Raw genomic sequence first — 24,719 nt, 5'->3', positions numbered from 1 at the left:
CTGTGGGGCCAAGGCCCAACCTCTCTCCAGGGCAAGGCACCAACACATTTTTGATATAATTGGAGCAGTTTGAAGGAAAGCAGCGCTGCCCTTGGCACTGGTGACAAAATAGAGCACAGATAACCACATGTAAAGTAGCCCTTAAAAAAAGAAAAGTGGTCTTCATAAATGAAATTTTCTTGGCTATGATCATTAAAATAAATGGAAGCAAGATTAATAATGAAGTAACCCAAGCAAATCAGACAGCATAGCCTGTCTCCTATCCATTTCCATCTGAAGTTCATTTTGGCTCATGCATCTGAGTCTGAGTGAGTTTTCCTGATTGATGGATGATAGCTCACATCCAGGTATTATTTTTGTTTTCTTCTTTTTACACTCAATTAGTTTCAGAAGGTGTGGCTTTGGAAATACCCATTGTCTGAGCCCAAACATATATAGATGGTTTCTAAATTTTTTTTGTAGACAGATGCTATTTTCATTTCATTTCACTTGAAATCTGTAGAGTTTTCTTGTTGGCTGTGACAAACAGCAAAATACCAAAGGAAAAAAAAAAAAGAAAGAAAAAGAAACACCAAAAAGAAAGAGAAAAAAGGAGTTAATGATAATTTTATACCTAGACTAAAAGATAAAAATAAACACATCCACTTATCCACCAAATTCAGTGTAAGACCATGATGAATACTGTGGCAGTAGCCTGGAGAAGCATCTTCCCACCTGCTCAGCACATGAATCACCCCAGTCAGTGCAACCCTCTCATGCCCGTGGTTGAGCACAGGCTGAAGCACTTTGCTCTGCAGTGTCAGCAGAGGGTTTGCAGTCCTGCACCCCACTCCTTTGAGATCTGGAGGCTGGATCTGAAATCTGGATCATCCATGAGCCTTTTGCTGCATTGAGCTGCAGTGCCCAGCCCAGCCCCTGCTGCTGGGGCTGTCAGCAGCCCCCTCCAAGGGTGGGAACTGCTCGGGGGCAGAAATATCCCACTCCTGAGCATCTCCAGCCCTGCTGCAAAAGTATCTGGTTTGGAGAGGGCTCCCTGCTCTGCCAAGGGGTGGGAAGGCATCCTGGGAGGTGACTCCTTGGCTGAATTCCTGCAGAAAGGATTGGATTAATGTGGCTGGGATCACACTGCTCCATTAAGGGCGCGGCAGGGATTACTGAGCCTTGTGCAGGAGTCTTTTTATTATTACATAACTCCAAATGAAATAAATAAATCATAGCACTTATATGCTACTCTGATATGTGCAATGGAAAAAGAAAAGATGGATGGATAACATCCCATTCTAGCCTAACAGCTGTACAGTTTCATGTTATATTTACACTGCTTGATATTTAGCTGCATCAGTATCACGATATTAAAATAATTTTTTAAAGAACAATAATTAAACCTTTCATTATTATTCAGAGCATACGAATCCACAGGCCTGTTGTATTAAACACAATACATGTATCAGACTGTTTGTAATTGTAGTCACACTAATTGCACATTCTGACACATTATGGGGTAATGATGCTTGAAGTTACCAAACAGTTCAAAGATGAAAGGCCACGCTGTCAAAGATTTTAAAATAAAGCTCCTGATTTGTGAATTTATGGTAATGTACTAAATTTGATCTCTTCCCCTCATATAAATAGCTACATATAATTATATAATTATATAATAATTAGCTTGTAGTCCCATAGCAATTACAGAGTTATTCCATGGGCATCTGAGCCCTGACAGGGATGGTGATACCTGGCATTGCCCCCTGCCTCCCACTCTGCATCTCAAACTTTTCAGTAGTTGCACATGTGAAAATACCCTGAGCTTTTTGTGTCCTTTTTGCTGTGGATTTTGCCAAGGCTCTACTTTTATCTCTGGCTGCTGGTTCTGTTTAATTGGTAGTTTGCAGATAATAGAAACACAGAGGAATATTATTCATTCATCTTCAAAGGGCTGGAAGCAGAGTCTGGTGGGGCACCCAGGAAGCCTTGCAGAAGACTGAAATGGGAAGGCAGCATTTTTATCACCTTCCTCATTCAGAAAAAGAGAGAGAGAGCAAGAAAGAGCGAGGCAGCCTGACCAGGAGCCAAAAGGAGATGATTATGTGGTTATCCAGAGGGATTCTTTCTATTACTTGAAAAATCAGAGTGCAGATTTAGAGAGACAGGTTGATGTGCTCAGGAAGATCAATGAATATGAGAGGGTCATTGATGGCATATGCTGGGGTTTAGAGGTAAGTGGCAGCTTTGGAGGCAGTGACAGGAGGAGGAAAGGAAAGAGCTGGTGGTCAGTGGCGTGTCCTGGGGTCTGCCCTGTTAAACAAAGTCCCCTCCCCAGGGAGAAGAGGTGGCACTGTGGCCTTAAAGAGCCCAGCTGAATGAGATTGCAGCCATAGGTGTCAAGGAGTGAAATTTCAAGAGCAAACAAGTGCAAGAGGAGCTCTGTTGGAGCTCAGGACGTGCTGCTGGTGGGAAATGGTGAGGAAGGGGCTCAGGAGTGCCTGCAAAACTCAAACAAAAAACTCACCTAACCAAACACTCTCTGTATCCCGTGGGGTGAGAGGTTTTACAAGTGTAAATGTTTACCTGCATGGTTCTTTTATTAAAACACCTTGCAAGCCCTTGTCATGAACAGTTTTAAGATGCTCTCCTGTTCTCTGCAGCCTTTTTTTCCTTCTGGTCTGTAGTTGCTTCAGCACACACACCCAGCCCGTGGTCAGGCAGCAAAAGCCCTTGGTCCTGCTTTTCAGCAGAAAATTCATCTGTTATGCATTGATAGAGAGAACTGCTGAAGATACAACAACTAGAAATATTTTTCTTGGCAAGGAGGAAGAGTCTTGGAGAGAAAGCAAGTTAGGGACAATAAAGATAGCCAGGAACTCTGGAGCACTGACCTCCAGACGCATCCAGGGTCATCAGGGAAAGTATATCAAATGTTAACAGGAGCCAAGAACTAATTTTAAGGAGGGCTGGAAGATATTCTTGTAAGTTCAGTCAACATTTTAAAGCAACCGTGGCAGTTTCTAACATTGTGGAATTTTTGCCTGTTTATTTCACCTACTGTCTTTTACAGAGGCATTCATATTTCCAAAATCTAGAGGGCTAAAGTCATTGATTCTTAACTTAGGGCAATCAACAAACTCAAAAAATTTATTTTTCAAATGGTTGATGTTGTACAGGAGTTTCTGTCTGTATTTTATATAAGTGTGAGATATAGAGATATATGTAAACATATATATGCACCTGTATAGCCATATGTTCATGGACTGCATCTGGGAACTTAGAACAACTATACAAAAGATGCCATTAACTTCACATTCAGGAGTAAGGGCATCCATGTGAACAACAAATCTGCTGTTGAGAAAATATTGGACTATTGTAAGTGCCAAACCAGGGGACTGATTTAAAAATAAGGAAATTAAATGTAATCAGATTATTCAGCTGGAACTGTTGTATTTCATTCTTAGTGCAGTAAATATATGGATTACTAAGCCAATAAGACCAGTGAGGCAAAGACTGGCTCATGCTCTGGAAGAAGAAAGATTTTTTATCATTTTTTTGTAATGTCTACTCGTTCATGAACATAAAACAAATATTTAGCTGACTGACTGACCAATTTGCAAGTAAAAGTTTGAAGTGCAGTTCAATTGATCATCATGGATGGATTTTTTTTGCTCCCTGATTTATTTTGAAGACAAGTTGCTGTAGTTATTTTCTCTGTTTGTTAAAGTCTGCCCGTTTCAAGTGCTCCATATGCAATTTACACAGTGAAATAATAAGCTCTTGTAATGACTTATATAATGTTCTAAGCCCTGCTGAGTTCTCCCTGTCACTCATTCCAGAGGTGCAGGAGCTCTGGGATGAGCATGGTTGGTGCCTTCGAATGGCTCTTCAGGGCTTGAGTGTGAGCACCTTGAGTCTGTGCAATGGCATTTTTAGCTGTTGTTGGGCACTTCAGCTCTTTTTGTACTTCAACAAACAGGCATCATCTTTGTTTTGACTTTTGGTGGGGTTTGCCAGCCTCACATAGAGCAGGCACAGATGGAGGAAGACAATAGCTCACAGAGAGTTGCTGCCAAGAATATCTGGGCACCAGATCAGGGGAGGGTGGTGTGACCCACAGCTTTGTCCTCACCTCTTGCTCTGCTGACCTGGAGAAGGGCCAGGGGAAATGGTGCCTTAAGGATTCCTACTTAGGGGTACCTCAGCCACCCCTGGACACTGCCTGATATGTTTTGGCTCTGGGGGAAGAGGGGTTTGCCCTGGAAACTGCCAGCTATGACCCATGGAAAGGGATGACAGACTCAGCTGAAGTGCTCTTTGAGTTTACCCAACAGGGGAATGGACAGGACTCAGCTTTTACTTGTACAAATGAAGGTGGGAAATCCAGGATAAGTGTGAACCAGGCAGGATGGTTCTAGAAGGAAAGGTGTTGGGAAAGGGATTAAAAAAAGCTGTCCTCTGGTTCATACACCATGGTGTGATGATGCATTCACAAGTGTGAAAATGTTGGTGAGGGGAAGCAGACTGACCTTTGTGGGCTCTGACACGTAGCAAAGTGGCTGCAGAGCAGCCCTGTTTGCTCACCAGCTCAAACCAAAGCCACAAGTGCAGAGGCAGTGGCAGAGCACGTGGGACTCTGCATTGCCTGTATTTACACAAAGAAATTTCACTTCAGTTAAAGCTTCCTTGGGAATACGTGGGAGGTGGGGGGAGCTCTTCAGCGGAGGATGCTGTCTCAGCCTTATATAAATACCTGTAGAATTGCTCAAATAGTTCATTAGTAGCTTATGAGTTTGTGTGCCTGCATTCCTCACTAGCTCTAATTGCAAGGATGTTGATTCCTCCTGCATCCGAGTGAACAGATTCTCTGCTCTATTGCACCATTAAATGAGGTGTTACTGTGTTTGACTCGAGCTGAAAAGGATCCCTTCCCACTTAGTAAAGAGACCAGCTAGGGCTGACCTAGCTGGGGACAGATTTCCTTCCAAATCACAGAGAAGTACTCCTGAATATGAGATGTTAATTGTGGCAGGAATTAAGGATTAAACAGTCATGGCTTCAGGTTACTAGTGGGAACTGGAATCAGGATTACAAAGGAAACTGGGCCATGCCCTCACAATGCTATTACCCCAGTTCTTGAATCTAAAAAACCTTAGAAACTCATCCTCAGTGACCAATAAAAACTACTCTAAATTGTGCTTACTGAGGCCTGAGGAAAAGAGTCATAATTGTGTAGCCACAGTTTGGACACCTTTCAAGGCAGAAGATAACATCAAGGGCAAAAGAGTGAAATTCAGCTCTGATTCACACCTTCTACCACCTTTATTAGGGCCAAAGCTCCAGCACTGGCCACAGCTCCATCTCTTGCCTGGGAGAGTCAGACCCCACGCCAGAGCCAGCAACTTGCAGCTCGAGTCCCTGGGGAGAGAGCAAACACCTTGCAAGAGCATTTCTCTTTGGGCAGAGGCACTTGCAGCCCCTGTGAGAGCTCAGCCTCCAGCCTGGAGCACTCGGTCACCTCAGAGCCCACAGCACCTCCAGAGGGCTCAGAGTAAGGGCAATGAGATGCTCACATGGGCTAAATGTTGATGATGGCCCCAAACCCTATTCCTATCCCCAGAATATAAAGCCAGGGAGATGAATAGGGGGGGAAAAAAGAAATTCAGTGGATTAAATTTATGACAGAATGGCACATACTTAATAACCAATTAAAGCCAAGATTTATTGGGAGCTAAATTACATTTGTATTATAAATAGAACTAGAATATACTGTTACAGAATAAAAGCAAAACATTTTAGCATTTAATATTGTAAAAGACAAAGCAATCTAATGGACCCTAAATGTTAATGGGTGAAAAGATTTACACTTTAATTGCATTTTGAAGTCATCTTATTTTACTGTGCTCTTTTTTCTATGTACATAGAAATCAACAGTGTGCTGCAACATTATACTTAGTAGCAGCAAGACTGACTTAAGGAAACCTATTATTATAGGCAAGATCAGTTTATTATGTATAAATCCTTGCAAACATTTTAATTGAAATGAGCAGTGGACTTTCACTGACCTTGGCTGCATGTGTATGAGACCTTCATAGCAAATTAAGCTGGTGAAAAGTGTGTGTGAGAAGCCAAGAAGGGAGGGAGTGTTAACAAGACAATTTCTCTATGTAAAGCCAACAAATAAACTCTCTTAGATATAGGGGTTTGCTTTATGTCAGCAAAAAATAAAAGAATCCCCCCCCCAAAAAAAAAAAAAAAAAAAAAAAACACCCTAGCAAATTATGAAACTTGAAATTACATCTGATTGTATTATCAATTAATAATTTGTATTTACTAGTGTTATCAGCTACAATCCAAATTTGGGGCAGTATCTGAGGCTGGCATTTTAGGACTGCTCTCGTAGCATACAGAAATGCTACAAACTTCCCAGAAACCGATTCCTGTGCTCATAAAATTTCTCTTCCAGTTTGTGTTACTGCTTCAAGATTCATCAGCTGAGTTACAGTTATGGCTGAATCTAACTCATATTACATTTGAAAAAATAAATGTGCACTAAAAGTAATTAAAGCATGTTGGTTCATGAATAATACACCATTTTACTACTATTTGCAGAGTATAATGAGACAAGCTACTAAATTGACAATGAATGCTCTATTATGTGATTGCCAACTGTTTTATAAGATATTGAACAGATTCATTTATTCTATCATCATGCGCATTATCAAGCTATTGCTTTTTAATAAATTAATTTCTCCCGTGTCTCCAGAGCCTCACTTTGAAATCTGGCTGAGGGCACAAATGGAATTAATTCTGCGGTCTGGGTTGGAGTGGCGTCGGTGCCTCGCAAGCCCCGCAGCTGGCAGCGGCCGCGGAGGGGATTTCTCGGGGTGGCCACCACGGAGCTGCTTCATTGCCACGGCCAGGAATGGCTCTTCATAGCCAGCCGGCAGAAAGGGTCGTCCTGCAGGGCAGGGCCCTCCGACAGCTCTTGTTCATCGGGGCTCTCCTTGCCAGACATCCCCGCTCCGCTGCCCTTCACCCCCAGCCTCCAGCGCGCCCTAAATTGACCCTTTAATTGCTCCGCAGCCTAAACCCGGTGACACCGGCCGCTGGCTGTAAAGCAGCACTTAATCCCCGGCCGGCTGATAGTGTCATTAGGAAGGCGATGTGATTGCGGGGAGGATTCTCCCATCCCGGCTGCGGGCTGGGAGGATTTTGCATCCCCGAGCCCCGCGCTGGGGCTGCAGCAGCGCGGAAAGTCCGCGCAGCCCCGCGGCTGCCGAGCCGCTTGGCTCGCTGGTAAACAACTTCTAATTGCGGCTGTTGACAGCACTCACTGTGTGTAACTAACCTTGCTGCAATGTTATTATTTCTGAAGGGAGCCTTTCTCCGTATTTTTAACAATAAGTCTGACAGGTGTCATATTAAAAACAGGGCTTAATTCTAATGCAACTATTCCCACCCGCCTTTCCCTTCTCATTTTTGTGCCTCTGTAATGCATGAATTTCTCCTGCTCATAAAGATTAAAGGAACAGCTTTGCTGGAAGGAAAATACTGGTTTGTTTGTAGTCCAGGTACATTTGAGATGGTCTCAGTACCGACTCCCTTTCTCCTCTCTTCTCCAGCCATGCCAGCTCAATGCTGGGAGAAAAGAGGGAGAGAAATAAAGCTTTCCCTGGGATGAGAGGTAATTCAGGATCCATTGAAGCGAAATTTCAGGCTTCCTTTGAGCTGTGACCTGCAGCCACCGTCCGGCACTTGGTGGCTGCATGGCCTGTGATGCTCGGCTGACTGCTGTCCACCAGAGACCCAGCCCAGGCCAGCAGTTCACTTACAAGTTTGCACTGGATTTAAGTCAAAATGCTAAAAACGCTGGTGTTCAATCACTGCTAACTGTGTGCTCGGCAGACAGCTCCCAGCAGACCCCGTGCTTGTAAAATCCAATACGCCACGTAAAGAAAGGGTTTACGGAGGCACAAAGGGTTTAGAAGACTGTTCTTGTCTCCATCCTGACTGACTGTATTTTTGTGATGCTGCTTTTCAGGTGCTGGGACTGCTTCAGCCTCGTCCCACCCCACACAGGCAGCAGAGCAGAGGGCTGCACTCAGAGGGGCACTCCCCATTCCCATAACCTTCCCCCGTGTGTCCTGCCCTTCCTCTCAGGCTGCCTGCAGAAGGCAAATCCATTTTAAAGCCATAAGTTCTGTGCTGATGTGATCATCAGTCAGGACCAGGGTGGCTCCTCTGCACTTGCTTCTCTCTCTCCTCCCTTTGCAAAAAGATTCCACGTTACACCAGCATCACACACACTCCTCAGTCCTGGCTGAGAACATCACAAAGCTGCTCAAACTGCTGCTGTTAAAGGCTAACATCAGCTCAAGGAAAAGGGTGCCTTCTTTGCCAGGAGGGATCATAGAAATCCAGTGTACAAAGCCCCTAATTTATCCTGTGCTCACATATCTGCAGGCACTGCACCAGACCTGTGTAAGGTTTCCCTATGAACAACAGGCACGGTGCAGATCAGTCTCAAAATGTTGTGTAATGTTCAGTTTTTACAACAGTTCTTTCAGAAGAGTGAAGATAAGCAGTCCAGATAGTCTCACCAGGCATTTGGTGATCTGTTCTGTACCCCCTTAAGGTTAATGATTTTCTGGGACTCAAAAAAAAAAATATTATTTCTTCCTCTCTTTTTTATTTTTCTCCCCCCTGCATAAGCAACTGCCCAGCAAATTGATAAGAGCCCTTTTTAATTAGCTAGTGAAGTTGTATGGGTAATGTTCCATATAAAAGGTCTATAAAACACAGCAGAATTAATAAAATGACTGCTTCTCATTTAATTCAGGTCCTCCAAAGGGATCCATATGTCTTGCTTTGGTCTGTTTGTAGTACTTCTCTCCACCACCCAGGCACGAATTGATTAAAATCACATTCCTCACTTAAAACTGGAGCCCAGTTGGTAAGAGATACTGGCTAGTAATTAAGGTCTGTGCACAGACACATGAACCCCCATTAAAAAAACGGTACCAAAAGGAATCATTGTGCATCGCTTGGATTATATGCAAACACAGCTCATGTTGACAGCTACCTCTGGATGACTCCATCAGTACACACTTTATCTCCAGCTGTCCAAGTAATTTTCCCAGGATTTCGCCCCTCTTTTTCACTCCTCTCCACACAGATGGATTAGAGCAACAAACGGTTTACATGCTGCACATCATTAGCTATCCTCCCTCACTACCCAGCAGATAACAACTGGGCTCTATCATCAGGACATTCATAACACCTTGACACTTTTACAACTATGCTGTTCTCTGCCAGAGCAATCTTCTCTTTTAAAGCATGAAGCTAATTCACAAAACACCCCTTGGAAAGTACTCTGCAAACGCAACAGGGGTGGGGGAGAGAAGAAAAAGAACAGCCCAGAAAAGGCATCTAGTAAATAACACAGTTAGTACTGTAGGAAAAAAAAAAAAAAAAAAAACTCAAGAAAAAAGCAGTATATTCTTTCTGTCCAAGATGCCTTTCTATTTCCCCATTTCCTCTATCCCACAGTAAAGGGTACCAGCAAACAGCCACCCCCTGCTCTATTTCAGTGCTTCCATCCCCGTGTCACTCAGGCATCCCCCAAGCCTGGCACCAGCCCGTGCAGGTCCCTGGTGATGGCTCAGCTGCTTTTTGGGCATGGGCTTCACCCAGGACTCCCTTTGCAAAGGGACCAGTTGAAGGCTTCAGTCAGTCATGCATTTACTGGGTATTACTATTGGCTATTCCAGCTTTCCTAAACTGTCTCCAGTCTCAGGAAATCTTGACTCTCTAAGATTTGTTAATAAAACAACATTTTCGCTCTGTAGGCTGGGACCCTGCTTCAGAGCCCACCTGTGCTCAGACATGGGCTTATATTTAGAATAAAATACAAACCCACATCTACTGTATGGAAGGAAATACACTTTAGCAGCATTTTCCAAGCTTCTCAGCATGCCCCCTGCCGCCCCAACCATACATTTTAATGTATAGTACACGCTTGTTTAAAAAAGAAATACATAAGGAGAAAGAGTAATTACCGTAGCTTAAATTCAGCCTGATAAGAAGGGCTTGCACCATCTGAGCAGCTGTTCCACTGCCATTCAGATTATGAAAATATAATCCTAGAGAACCTTGTCAAGATAAATAGAGAGCATGAAATGTATAGGCAATTTTTCCCCAGCCACATATAATGATCAATTCCAAAGCCACAAGTGATACCAAAGGACAAAATAAGATCTGTCTAGACTTTCTCACTTACAAGATATTGATCATTCCAATGGTAAACTGGTTAGTATAAGTGTGTTTGGCTTGAAAGGTCACGAGCTTAACACCTGACAAGGAGTTATTCAACCTTGATATAAGTCAAATTATTGCAGGGTTGCTGGAAAGACTTCTCTAATAAAAAGCCCTACCTGGTCTGAGAATATCTGAGATGTGTCTCCCAGATGTCAAAAGAAAAAGCAGGAAGGAAAAAGTGAAAGAAGTCAAGATTTGGCATGGGTTTCTGCTGGTTCACCTCTACCTGATTTGGCAAGCAGAGGTCCCAGCAGCCAGTGACTGTCTGGGCAGAACACTGGGCAGCAGTGGAAGCTGACACTGATTAAAAAGGCACCTCCATTCCCCAAAAATCCTTCTGGATCTTCAACCCCAGCAAGGGAATTTGCTCTCTCACCTACACGGACTTGAATCTACAGGGCACCAATACAGGGTCAAAAAATCACCATTAAAATGGGAAACGTTGACTTTGGGAGGAAAGCAGGGGGGAAAGGGTCGGACAATGCCCTGTAGGGGTGGCTGAGAAATGCTCCAGCATTTGCCAGCACCTCCCCTTCCCAAAGCCCTGCGGGGCCTGAGCCTGCACCAGACACAGCCCTAACCCAGCCTCCCCCTTTTCCATGGGCATAACTAGCAAGTGCTTATTAGGACTATTAGGAGCTTGATGTGAATTTGCTGGATCTTTTCCAAGAACTATAAATACCCGATCTATTTTGCTTTATTCAGTTCTTTTTGTTTTGCTGATATGATACTAGTTAAGGTTAATGGGGTTTGCTTTAATATTAGACACAGGATCACTTAACTACCTTTAATGAACACTGGAGTCAATGCATTGTGGAGTAATTCACACAGACATTGCCTCAGGTAAATCAACTGGAAAAATGTAAGCCAGTCAAATAAATAAATCTGACCTGCTGTAAATGTGCCAAATTTTACACCAAAATATATTTGAAAGCCAATGACTTAGGCACATCTAGGATATTAAAATGGAGTCTGTTTCTTTTCAATTGCTTTTCCCTTTTTAATGTTCCTTGCACATCCCTCCTGCACTGAAACCAAACTGAGATTGCAAGAAACATTATTTTCACAAGTGTTTCTAATAGAAGCGAGGGCTATACAGCTTGGTGGGTTTTTTTTTTTCCATTTGGAAAAAGCCTTTTTTTATACTGGCTATCTCAACACAGGAGAGTGAGAGACAAAGAGGAGAACAGAGAGTGGAAGAAACAAAATGGAGAGAGAAAAAAATGAAGGAGAGGAAAAAGGAGAAACAGAGAATGACAGAGTGAAATAAAAAGTAAGAAAGAAAGAAACAGGGAGCAAGTAATTTTTTCTGCATTGGAGAAAATTATGACAGTGAAATTCTAGACAGGGAAATACACTGGTGTCAATAAATAATAACCAGAAATAAAAACCAGAGGAACCCAAACAACTCAGAGAAGTTAGGGGTCAGCTTACCTCATACTAGTGCAACACTAAAACTATACTAACATTAAAAGTGCTCCTACCTTGTAACACTAAAATAGAAAGCGGTGTACAGAGGAAAAATATATAGACGTTATTTGAAGGAAGGCAGGAAATATCCCTAAGTACTGAATTCTCATGGAAGAGAACAATATTTCAGCAATAAGGAATGACAGGGGGTTCATTATAGGTTATTAATGTTTGCCTAAATGGAGCAGAAGGCCCAGGCCTTCAGGGGAGTGCAGAGCTCCCAGCATCACTTAATTAGTGCCTCTTCTGAACCCAGCAATGCCAAGCTCCAGTGCAGAGCTCTGTGGTCCTACACTGCCTGTGTCATACCAGAGTAATTCTGTCTGGCTGTGAAAGGGAAAAATAATGTGTGTGTGAGGGCTGTTGCACAGGTGACACTTTTAATCACTTTTTCTCCCCGTTAAACTCCAGACAATACAAGGAATTTGGCTGTAACCATTGCCTCAGCTTGCAAAGCCTTCAACCCAGGCCATGAATTTTCACACACTGCACTACACCAGCATCTGCTCAGTGTAGCACAGACTGGAGAAAACTTCTAGGATAGGAGACAAGAAGGATTTTTCTTTTTTAAGAGTTGGTGTTCTTTCTGGAATATCCCCTTCTATTTCTTTATTCCACCAAGCGTTTCAAAGCAGGATGTGCTGCCCTTGGGAAGGGGCTGCAGCAGGATTTGCTGTCTCCTGAAGCTGTTGCTAAAGAGTGGGCAGAGGGATAAAAAAGACCATCTATTCTTTACTGCTGCTTTAGGAAAGACTGTGGCATCAGGTAAGGAAGCAGACAAGGAAGGAGCAGCTGAGGCTGCACTTGGGTAGAAGCCTTGACTTTAACTCTGTTCAGTAACTAATCCAATGTACTATGATTGCGGAAAAGAAAAATCATGGAAGGCAGATTGTTAACAATAAAGCAGAAATAAAAAGGGGATTAAATAAACTTCTATTAACAATGTGTCCTTCTATTTATGTGTTTATATTCTGTCTACAGAAAATGTGATGCTGGACTGAGGATGGCTTAGAACAACCTTCTGGCATGAAGACAGCTACAAAGCACAAAACAAAAAATGAACTCAGAAAGAAACAAGAAAAAAAGCAGCGTTTTCTTGGCATCAACAAGAAGCTCTTTATTTTTTCTCAAGTTTTCTTTTCTAGAAAAAAATGGAACTAAGACATTTGCAGAAATGAGACAAACTTTCTCTTCAGGTGACAATATTCAAGCAAGACAATACTCAAGCAAGCATGTTGTTTTATTGAATTTAAATGGAAAGAAAAGACAGATTTGGAATGGGATACGGTATCAGGAAAAGAAACTGAGAAACTGTGAACTTTCAAGGAAATAAAACTCCTTAAAACTGTGAACCAAGAAATTGATGGAAATACCATTTAAACCCCTGATTACACTCTGTGTGTTCTTAAGGAGACATCATCATCTTTGCTAACTCGACAGTACTTAGGGAATGGTTTACAACATATCTTTTATTGTAATCTTTTAAGAAAAAAAAACACAGAAATATTTAATTAGCTGTGACTTTATCATTACTGTTCAGATGTCTTCCTGCACCTTCTTTTTCTAGACAGTGCAGATGTACTTGCAACCAACAGAGTCAAGGGCTGAAAAGATTTCTTTCCTCAATAATCTTTTGATTTGCCACACCCAATAAAATCCTTGTAGGGAAAAAGAATCAAAACAACTACCATCTCCCAGTCAATACCTAAAGCCTAACAGACAGTAATTATCAAAATAAGGAGGAAATCCCATATTGGGCTACATACCTACCCATTAATCAAAACAACAGAAATTATCTGCAGAATTGCTTTTCTAAAATAAGACAGAAGATGCCTCCTTGGGTTACACTTTGAACAGGCTATAATCAAAAGAAAGAGAACCAAGACTAACTCAGCCCCAGGAAGCCGCACCGTCCCTTTAACCCACAGTATTCCCCACCTCCCATTAGTACTTAACATTTTTCACTATGTTGTGACTGCTATTATTTCATTTAACACCGGTTAATCTGTATCTGAGGTACACGGAAACCCTCTAGATGATAAGATTGGACAGGTTCCAGTGTTGGCAGTTTCCGAGCGTGCACACACTCGTGTGTTTTGATCCTTCCAGGAGCTCCCTGCTATTTGGCCTGGCTGCCAACTCGTTCTTGGATCAGGCTCTCGCTGAGCTCCCAGAGGGCAGCGGCCGTGGCATCGCCCTGTGCCTGCTGCGAGGGCAGGCAGCGGCAGCAGTTGTTGAAGTACATCCCGCCCAGCCCCTCCAGCTCTGCCGCCGTGGCGCAGTACACTGTCGTGGCAGCTCCTTGTTGCTGCAATAAAAAAAAAAAAATAACTAATTAAGAGAGAGAAAACAAGCAAAACGATATAAATACATAGCTATTTTATCATTTGTTATTAGCGCTGTAAGTTTTACCGCAGCCCTTTGGAGCTGTGTCTTGTGCAAGCGGCGCTGCTGGCAGGGTAACCCGCCCGGCACTGCCTCTTGGACACTTATTTACAAACCACTTCAATGAAGACGTTTTTCTTTTCCTTCCCTCTAAAAGGAGAAGAAAAAGAAAATCCTGAACCACGGTCCCAAGCTCAGGTGTTTTGCCCCTTTTGGGTAAACCCCTGGATTGGTGGCAGGGGCTTCCCAGGTGGTGTTTGACACCAGAACAGTTGAGCCAGGTTCAAAAGCAGCACCTCAAAACTTCCCTTTGCATCACAGAAATCATTGACCACATGCCCGGGCACCCTGACCCATGACGCAGCCTGATAGATGGATTTGGTTTGTTTGGGTTTTCTAAACCTCTTGTGCAAAATTAACCTGGGCACTCCAATTAAGACCTATCATGTAAAATGCAGTCGGGATTGGTGCCAAACCTGCCCGTGGATCTTGGATCAACAATCTCCCCATGGCAGTTGTCACTGCTGCTGTGTGAGAGCATTTGTCTGCTGCAAGCACAGACAGGGCTGGTTCTGCAGAGACACGAGGCTTTCCAGTGGAGTTTTGTTCTGTAACAACCATTTCTCATGTCTTTTAATGCTTTAAGAAATAGAGTGGATAGATTAGAGGCTTTTGTGGATCAGAAGGGATTTTTAAATTTTTCTTGCTTTCTCTTTTTTTTCCTTTTCCTTTCCCTTTCCCTTTCCCTTTTTTTTTTTTTTTTTTTAAATTTAAATACTAAGTGAACTTATGTTCAAACAGGAAGAATGGGTTTCTCTGAATTATTCCAACAGAAACCTGCCGATGGAGGCCACAGGGTTGGGGCAAGTACGCTGGCATGGGTGATGGGCTATTCCCTGCACAGATTAAAAGCACAGTGCTAGAACAGCTGGGGAGAGGGCATGAAGCTATTTTGCTTTGTAAACTATAATTAAAAATAATAGGTGAGAGCGCATTAGCAAAACACAACACTAATTTAAAACCGATAGAGTTTATCTGGCATCTTATGATTATTTATGTACATCTTAGTCCTTTCTGTGGTAACAAATTATGAGCTGATAGGAATCAGAATAAAGAGGCTGCCAAGTGCAATTGAAAAAGTAAATGAAGAGAAATTAGTTGTTGCCACATTAAGATAATTTAATAGGATAAGAGAATAGGCTTCAATCTCTTGTGATTTCCCCCCACTCCTTTGTTTTTTGGCCTTTCATTGTCACAGCCAAGGAAACTCAGGGTGCTGCTAGGGGGGTCAACCTGCAGAAGACCTCTATTTGGCATTCTCATCCTTCAAGGACAGGAAGCAGTTTAAAAAGCCCCAGTTCTCCTTATTTGAGGCATCTCAACTTTGTAGCAACAAAGAAGTGCATATTTGTTTGCAAGACATGCATTTTCCTCAGCAGATGGGATTAAACTGATAATGATGACTCCACAACTTAGAAATGATCTCCCATCACAAGGTAAACCAAAACTGTCTGTATTAAGTATTTTGAAAGGCATATATTTATCAACAGACCAAAATATTTTTAAAGTTAGTATAATACATAGTAATCCTCTTATTAAACCAGTATCTTTTTTAAAAAAAGATAAAATATCTTAAAGGTGGTAGCAGAAATGGAAGAGAGTTCTAAAAATAATATTAATAGAGAACACTAAAATTTCTATGCTCATTTTAACTATCCTATAAAGCTCTACAGTACAGGTATGATCACTGTATTCAGATGTTTAGAATGTATCAAAGGCCCTAAAGAGTTTTATTAGTTTTTTGCAAGCAATTCAACTGGACTTTCATTAGAAAGGTAAAATTAAACTGAATTGCTCAATGCAGAGTGAGAGCCCTCAAGCTATTTCTGAAAAGCATCCATCCAGCCAAGCTAGACTCAGGCTATCTCTAATAGAATTCAGCTAATTCATAAAATGGAAGTTTATCAGAGCCAGTTTAAAATCCAGCCCAAACAATAATTTATCTTTTCAAACAAGTCAAATTTGACGATGTTTAAACAAAATTCTCAGCAGGCAAAAAACACCCCAGAGCACAAGAGCAGTGCTTTATACCTTGAGCATTGACACAAGCTAAGCTCCAGAAGAAGAGAATAGCTTTCCCTGTGTGAGCATAGGATATTTACTTTAAGCGATAAAAGATTATATGGCTGGAAGCCCAAAGCACTTTATCTTGCGATGCCTCCAGTGTTTTGCTGAGAACTGGATGCAAGCAACGTGCCATTTGCTTTTTGGCTGTGTGTATCCTTAGATCTTTCTAAATGTTTCAATCACGTTGGCTGTTTTGGAAGAAGAAAATTCAATGGTTCTATCATTGAAAGAAAAATACCTTTCTTATTACTTAAGAGAATTGCAGTCGTATTTATCCCTTCGTTGACAGAGGGTAAAGATTTAGTATCCCACAATTATGGACAAACATGAACTCATCAAGCCTAGGAGAGTGCTTCAGACAGCAAAGCTATGTAACAGAAGGTAAATCCCAGATTCTCAGAGCCATTTATGTACCTAATTTCCTTTGTGAGCTGGTTGCATTCAGACACTTGAGGACCTGCCTAAGTGACTTGCTCAAGGACTGAGAGGAGTGAGCATCAGTCACAGGAATCAAATCCCATTTTGGCTTGGCAGGAGTATCAAGAGGTCTCCAGCCCAATCTCCTGCCCAAAGCGGGATGTGTAGAAGCTTCATATATGCCATGCTGAATGGGAAAGTCCCCAAGGCACAAATCCCTCCTTTGCATCTACGATCCCACAAACCTCTGTGAAGAGCCAGAGCTGCAGACAAGTGCAAGCTGCCTGCACTGCTAGCCAGAAACTGCTCAGTTTCTCAGCAAATATTGTTTATCCCTTATGAACACAGTCATTTGAATGACATCTTTATATGCTGGGCCTTTTGACAGTCTAGTAACAAGTTTTAATTTTTTGCTCATCAGCTTTCCTGTTCACATATCATCAGCATACAACAGCAGAGGATGTTAGGGAATCTAATTAGTAAACAATTCCATACTGCTGATACAAGATGAAACATTCTTAAACCAATAAAAAGAGCACTTTAATCACTGTTGAATGACTTTCAATGCCAAGCAGTTTGTGCCATGTCAGAACATAATTTGAAGAAGATTAGAGTACTATATAAAAGAATTAATGTTAACAACTTTGTTAAAAAATGTCTTAAACAATGAGCTTGTCAGTTGTCACAGACTCTCCCCAATTCATTGTGATTCAGGTCCCCCCTCCCAACAATTTCAGCTGATAAACAATGCTAAAGGCGTCAGGCAACCTAAACATTTTTTTCCATAGGTCCATCAGTTGTACAGGGTGATAATCACCAGAGCTGGGGTCAGCCTTCTTTAACCTACAACAAAGGCAGCGGGTTGCAATAATGAATACACAGGATAAAGAATTGGTGAGGAGCCCAACTGAATCTTTAATCATGCCTCAGTGCCATTTCCGATCCAGTCAAACATTTGAAAGCTGCTGGGCAAGCACCACGCTATCAATCTTTCCAGTGCACGTAAAATTACCCGGGAATCTTGTTTTGGATTAAGTTGAAGAGTGTCTTAGTAATAAGGGTTCATCATTCTCTTCCGCAAATCATTTGTCAGTTTTGTAATACAATCTTCCTCTGCAGCAGGGTGGGATTTATACAGCAGTTGCTGTTTATTTATAGTTGAGGCTCAAAGATCTAAATTATCCATCCTTCTGAAATCCTTTGTTGAATTGAAGAACTAAGTAGCTACTAGTTCGTAGGCATTTATTTCATAACTGCAAGCAGTCAATTTTTAACTGATGGCACTGAATGCAAATTAATATTGAATAACTTAAGTAAAAGAAAAGGGGTTCTCGAGATACAGAACATGGTAAAACCCTCATTAATATATGTAATGCATCTGTTAATATTCTGAGATATCACTTATGTTCCTGATAAGAAAACATATTACACAGTTAATGATTAGTTTTTAGATTTGTCTGCCTTCAAATGCATGTTTATTTTCTAAAATTAGACTTTTGTTCTGGAGCAAGTTTACATTCCAAGCATATAAATAATAGAAACAAAGCCATAACTTATCTGTATACTTATCAACGATGAATGAATAGGATCCACTCTAAACTCTGTTAAGAGCACACAGCACTCAACATTGTCTGCCAGGGAGATGGGATCAGCTTATTTGAAAAGGTGGGGTTTATTTTCTTATGAAAAATTAAGGATAAAGGCCAGTTATCTTGGTAGCCTGAGGTTAAGTTCAGCACAGAGCATTTTAAAAGATGGCCAGTGGAAAGAGATGAATTCAAAATGACATGAGAGGAGAGTATTTGTGACAAGGGCCAGATTCAAAGCAAGCAGCTCAAGTGAAATAAAAAGGCAAGTCCTTAAAACTCTTCAGGCTGTTCCTGTTATTCATATCAGGACTATTAGACAAAGCCAACACATCCCTAACAGTAAAATATCAGACCCACACAAAAGCACTGTGAGCATACCATTTACAGCCGAATAACTCATCACACAGCAGTGTGAGGTAGAATCAGAGAGTCATTTTGGTTGGGGAAAATCACCAAGTCCAACCACTGACCTAACCTAGCAACCAAGGCAGAATGAACATATTCCAGATACGAAACCAACGGGGTGTCCCATACCTGCTCTGTGCCCCTGATAAGCACCCTGAAGAGTTCATTCTGTTAGAGGAAGAAACTCTGCACCAGCTGCCTTCAGCAGTGGCCATTTTCCTGATTTGATGTCAAATACAAAATCTCCTTGGAATAACAAACAAAATGATACAGAATCTGCTTCCACAACCATATTATCCAAACCAAACCCTAAAGTGACAGCTGCAGTTTTACCTTCCTCAAGCCTCACCTCCTCCTGGTGGGAATTAGCACAGGCTGACTGCCTTCTCAGAGGCTCCATTGCTTGTTGTGATCCTGATGCTGATGCTCAGGGTGGGCACAGTGGGGTTTGTGCTGCCTGGGGGCAAGCTGGGAGAAAACTGCAATGGATTTGTCTTCTTCTGGTATTGTTACAACCCCCAAGCTGGGATTGTGGTGCAGAGCTTTCTCAAATTACACTTATTCCTTTTTCCTATCAAGCCCAAGTCCTTGTGAGCAATGTGGAGCACAATGACCTCTTCTGAAAAACACTAGCACGTCTAAAATCCTCATGTCCTCATCCAGGATTCCTCAGTATCTGAGTTTTTAGGAGCAATCTTAAGAGCTGTTTGGTGATAGCACCCATGGCTGAGTCCAGCTGTAGCTGAGGGAGCCACTTCCCAATGCCAGGCGTTCCTCTGCTCCTTTTCCTGTGAGGAACAGTCATTTTTCCAACAGTGCAGTGAACAAGTTTTAGTCTCACCTATGAGATTACAGGAGAACTGTTCAGTTCCTGCTGCAGTCCTCTCACTCAGAGAATCCCAGATGCACAGTTACCTTATGAATAACGCTCAGAATATGTATGTATTAATGTCCTGTAAGAAAACAGGATTCCTTGATTGCTTTTTCAGCAGGGAAATATGAAATCGAGACCTTCCTTTGCTATTTTGGGAGAGCATGAAACTGAAATCATATCTGCAGCTCAAAAAATAAAACTTTGGAGCTGCCAAATATGATCTAAACTCCAAACTGGGCTCAGTTGACTTCAGGTCCTATTTCCACTCAAGTGCCAGCAGGAAAACGTGACCTGAATTGACACTGTATCTACAGTCTTTTCAAAGCTCTCACCAAACCACATCTAAACCAGAGGTTCTCAACCACCTCCCCTTCCCCCCCCACCACAGTTAAACCAGCAAAGCATCTCTTAGAAGATAATACAATGAGTAAACCAAAATCTTTAAGGTCTGCTTTTTTCCCTCTGATGTATTACTTTTTCAACTAATTCCCAACTACAAAGACTAAAAACTCCATCAGCTTCTCTACTTGCAAAGCATAGTTGGTTTCAAGCTGTAACTTTTCTTAGTGTCATTAAGACCCTTACACATTTACAGTATTCTTTACATACATTATAGGAGATAAGTGTGCTATGCTCTTTGAGTAAGGAAACAGCAGTAGTTCATGAAAGAGGATTTGTTTTCAACTGCTGAGGCATTAAGACCTAGTGATTATTTCAAGTATTCAGTATATGCAGCTATATTTAACTTACATTCTGGGTTTTAACTTTGCAAAAGAAATCGTGTCCATTGTAATAAATGTATTTTGATAATGCACCATGTTGTTTGTCTTATGCAACCCCCAGTATGTTCTCAATTACAGCAATGATAGCACTTGAAAACTTCCAACCTCCAACATCTGGTATCAAACAGATTTTCTGCAATCATTCCACAGGAGAAAAAAAAACACAATACAGGACATCAAGTCAGGAGAACTGGGTTATTTTCCTCTTTTTGACTTTTCCTTACCTAGTGAGCTTGGACAAGTCACCTCAACTCCATGTACCTCACTTTTCCCAGCTATAAAATGGGGAGATTACTCTTATTTACCCACCTCACAGGGGTGTTGTGAGGAGTCATTCAGATTTATGGAGTGCTTTCACACTTAATTTGGAAAAGCACTGTGTAAGTATAAAGTGTTATATTATAAACCACTGTTAAAATGTGTAGAAGATGTAGAACAAGGTTGGCAAAGTAGCTGACAAAAATGTAATTATCTTTTAAAATCATGCCTATTTTTCTCTATTGTATAAACTTAATTCTTTAACCTGGAAGCTGTCTGCTACTCCAGGTCCTATTCCAGTGTCTTCCTCTCTCATCCAGTTTTTTTGCCCAGCTCACAGAGAACTTGATAAAACTCTTACTAGCCAAAACAACAGTGAGTTATTAAAAGATGGATGCTTTAGAGGGAAACAGTCCCTGAAATCCATGCATTCATCTCTCCCACCCTTTGCATATGCTAGGCAGAGCCACCATGGCATACCAGGGGCGGGATTCAGTTGCCTAACATGGATCTTGAGACATCTGAGCTGCCTCAAGATATCCCACGTGCTCCACAGCTGTCTTTCAGAAGGGCACATATTTCCCATAGGTCTGGTATTGTATCTGCCAGCCCCTCAGGGATATCTCAGCTAAAACCACACAATGGTTAAGACAACACCAGACTCTGCAATTTAAATGCTTTTGCCACAGCACCTGGAAGGGAGCTGCTTCCCACAGGCAGCACTGTATTTCTTTAACAGAATCTTATGGAAGTCCACAATCAGCTTCTGAAAAATGTTTCAAAGCTGACAGAGAGCCACCTTAAGCTCCAAAAACTATAATGAAGTCTGTGGCTTTACTTTGCTCCATCAGCACTTCAGATTAGGAGCAGCACCACTCCTCACAGGCCTCTTTAACAACAGCACATTTCCAGGCACATCAGTGCTGCAATTCCTTCTCCTGCCCACTGAAACCCTGTTCACACCTGATTTACACTTTTAAGACATCATTGCTCCACTGAAATGGCAGCTTTGAACACTGCATGCAAATGTCTATGATCTTTTCTTCTCACAAGCTGGTATGGAGCAATGAAGTGATGCAGCATTCTTCTGCTCATTTCTAGATCTGGGAAAAATCCCTGAGGAAAATTACCGATTTTCATTCCAGAGAGTAACAGGTAAGGGTGAGATCAGGTTGAAGAAATGATGCTGCAGTCCATTGCCTCCCCCCTGCCCTCTGTGCCAGCACTGGCCAGTGGAGTGAGAAGCAAAGAGCATTTCAGGGACAGTCCCTGGGCATCCCAGCTCTGCTGGGGCTGCTCACACCTGACTATCCACGGCAGCTCACCTTCTGTGATGCACATTTATACAAACACCATCATAAACACAAATTCTATCGCAACCTGTTGGCCACAGTCAAACTGGAAATCCCGTGGTGGACTGGAAATCCTCCTGAGACACATAACCTGCCAGCAAAAGGTGGATTCTTCTGGGCAAGGGCAATTTAAAGAGCTGAGCAAACAGGTTGTTGACACTAAACAAATCCTGCCAAAAAAGAGAGATTAGATACACTGCTGCAACTAAATAATCAGAACTGGTCTGGCTGGTGTTTAGGCATACACAGATGAGAGTTCATTGAAATTACTTCTATTATTAACTTATGCTGAATGGAAATGTTTTATGGTTTTGCTGTACTTTAATTATATATATACTTTATATAAATGTGTGTATACATACAGTACTGTATATGCTGTATATATTTATATAGCTTTTTAATACTATTACTATTCCAAATTTAGACTTTTTCATATGCATTATTGAAAGAATATCGTTACAATGCTGACATCTGGCTTCTTCCTTCATTGCACAGACAATTTTTTAGGTTGAATTTATTTCAGATATGAGCAAAAAAGGAAAGTCACACAACACAATGCTTTTTAAGGAAGTGACCTTTTGGGACAGATATTTAATGAGCTGTTTGTTTAGTTTTTAGAGATAAAGATTGCTTTTCATCTGTTGATACACATGCACACATATGCACATACACACACAGACACACACAGTTCAGTAACACAATGCATTGAGAAACCACAGGGTGTTATGATGGGGAAGTATCATGGTAAGAAAGAAACTACCAACTCTGTCTTCCAGAAACTAATTAAGGGAATGTATTTTGCAATAATACAGATCTAGCAAACAGGTCTCTAAAGTCTAGGCTTAGAGCTGTAAGCCAGGCACTCCTGTATTATGTATGTGTGATTTTCATAGATAGTCTGCTGTAAAGTGTGCCCTGTTAGTGCATCTTTCAGGCTCAAAGACACTGGTCTTGTTAATATTTCATTTAGTACATACTGTAGAGTCTCATTTATATTACTTCTATAATTAATGGTGATAGCTTAGGCACTGCCTTTACAAGGAGAGATCCCTGTATGTTGGTCGATGGGTAATGAGAAACAATAGATATTTCATTCACCAGCAGCTTGTTGCTAGTTAGTAGGAAATTATCGTGTGTACTGTTGCTTTAATTGCCAGGGTAAATAATGCCGCCGCTGTGTTAGTGAACATTTTAAAGCACTTGATGCAAATAGACTAGAAACAAAACACAAAAAAAAATTACCTTTATTATGCTATACCTTAGCACAGGGAGTTTAAAAGGTACGTCTTAAAACATTTGCGTTCTATCATGCAAATATATCTTAATATGCATGTGCTGACTATTCAACTACTGTATTTTAGGAAATACAATTATGCTGCCTTTCTCTTCTCCTATGTAGACTGTAAATAACTGTAGATCTTTCTCTTGTTTTCCCCATGTAAATATATGTAAATATTAACAAGCTATGCATGCTGATATTCTAGGCAATTTCAGGTACTTTTATAATCTGAAGGCATGTACTTGAACTGGTTTGTTAAAAAAAAAAATCAACTCTCTCAAATCCTTTAAAGCTCATTAGAAATTAAAGATTTCTTACTAGACTGGTTCCTTCACTCTCAGTTGGTTTTTTGTTTATTTTTCCCTCTGCTTTGCCAGTGCTGTCTCCCAGGACCCACCACCAAGGATGCACATTCCAAGGCTGTTTTCTCCAAACCATGGGGTCCCTTCTCAGGATATGATCCACTCCCTGCCCCAGGATGGGCACCACTTAGATTCAGACACTCAGAGAGGGGATGTCTATCCCCTTCTCTCTGACCTCTTCCTCTGCTTAATAATCACAGAGTCACAGGACCGTAGAATGGTTTGTTTTGGAAGGGATCTTAAAGATCCTCTAGTTCCAATGCCCTGCCATGGGCTGGGACACGTTCTACTGGGCCAGTTTTGATGTTTTCCATTCCATTTTTCACTCCATAATCCATCAAGCCTGGGCCTAATACCACAAGTGCCAGGGCTGGGTTTGAGGGCAGATGCAGCCAGAGCCAAGAGCAGTCCCCGTGCTCTGGTTGTGCTGCAGTCCTGCTGCTCACTCAGACGTGGCTCCTCTGTTCCAACACGCTCTTTATGTTTCTTTTCCAGCATGCTTATGACTTTGACAGACTGTGAAAATAATTTGATAAATAGCTTGATAAATTTCTCCATCTCCTCCCTTCCGTGCTGTAACACTGTTTGTGGAAGCCTTTCAACTGAAGGAGTGTGAACAAAAAAGAAATTACCTAAAGCTTCTAAATCAAGTCACCTCCTGTATACAGATTTGGAGACAAGATTTCAATTTAGCTCTCTTATTCCTTCTTTTTTTTCTTTTTTTTTTTTTTTTTTCTTCAAGCAGTAAATGAAGATTACTCTGAGGAAAAAGGTAAAAAGTAAAAAAATATACATTTATCCACCAGTACAGTAGAGGGGAGAAAAAAAAAATCCTCTCTCCATTATCTATGAAAACTAAATGCAATGACAACTTTTTAATTGAAAGAAAACAGCTTTCATGTCTGAAGATGTTTTTTTCCAGAGTAGGCATATGAGAATAAACACATTAATTGACAGGATCCTCATGACTTTTTAAGTTCCTCAAACTTAGCTTGGCGTCTGGGGAAGATCTCTTTCCAGTCCTTGAAGACTCTTTTAAGATGAATGTTTAAAAAGCTGAGCTGACACGGGCATTACGTTCAAGTGCAAGCTGTACTATTCTTTAGTAGAGGGCGTA

General features: G+C 41.5%; 2 protein-coding genes across 2 annotated transcripts in view; one reads left to right on the top strand and one right to left on the bottom strand.

Annotated features, from left to right (window-relative positions):
* MAF (MAF bZIP transcription factor) overlaps positions 1-23,562 on the top strand; it is a 196,069-nt gene extending 172,507 nt beyond the window's left edge. Inside the window, exon 3 of the mRNA XM_021541211.2 lies at positions 12,754-23,562. The gene's annotated coding sequence lies outside the window, so the exon portion shown is untranslated. The remainder of the gene's footprint in view (positions 1-12,753) is intronic.
* Positions 12,995-24,719, bottom strand: part of WWOX (WW domain containing oxidoreductase) — a 483,433-nt gene continuing 471,708 nt past the window's right edge. Inside the window, exon 9 of the mRNA XM_021541209.3 lies at positions 12,995-14,080. Coding sequence (XP_021396884.2) covers positions 13,892-14,080 — 189 coding nt within the window. The 3' untranslated portion in view covers positions 12,995-13,891. The remainder of the gene's footprint in view (positions 14,081-24,719) is intronic.

This window comes from Lonchura striata, chromosome 13, assembly GCF_046129695.1.
Source record: "Lonchura striata isolate bLonStr1 chromosome 13, bLonStr1.mat, whole genome shotgun sequence".
Classification (NCBI taxonomy): Eukaryota; Metazoa; Chordata; class Aves; order Passeriformes; family Estrildidae; genus Lonchura; species Lonchura striata.
Note: the sequence above shows the minus strand (reverse complement) of the source record. Positions and strands in the feature narration are given on the sequence as shown.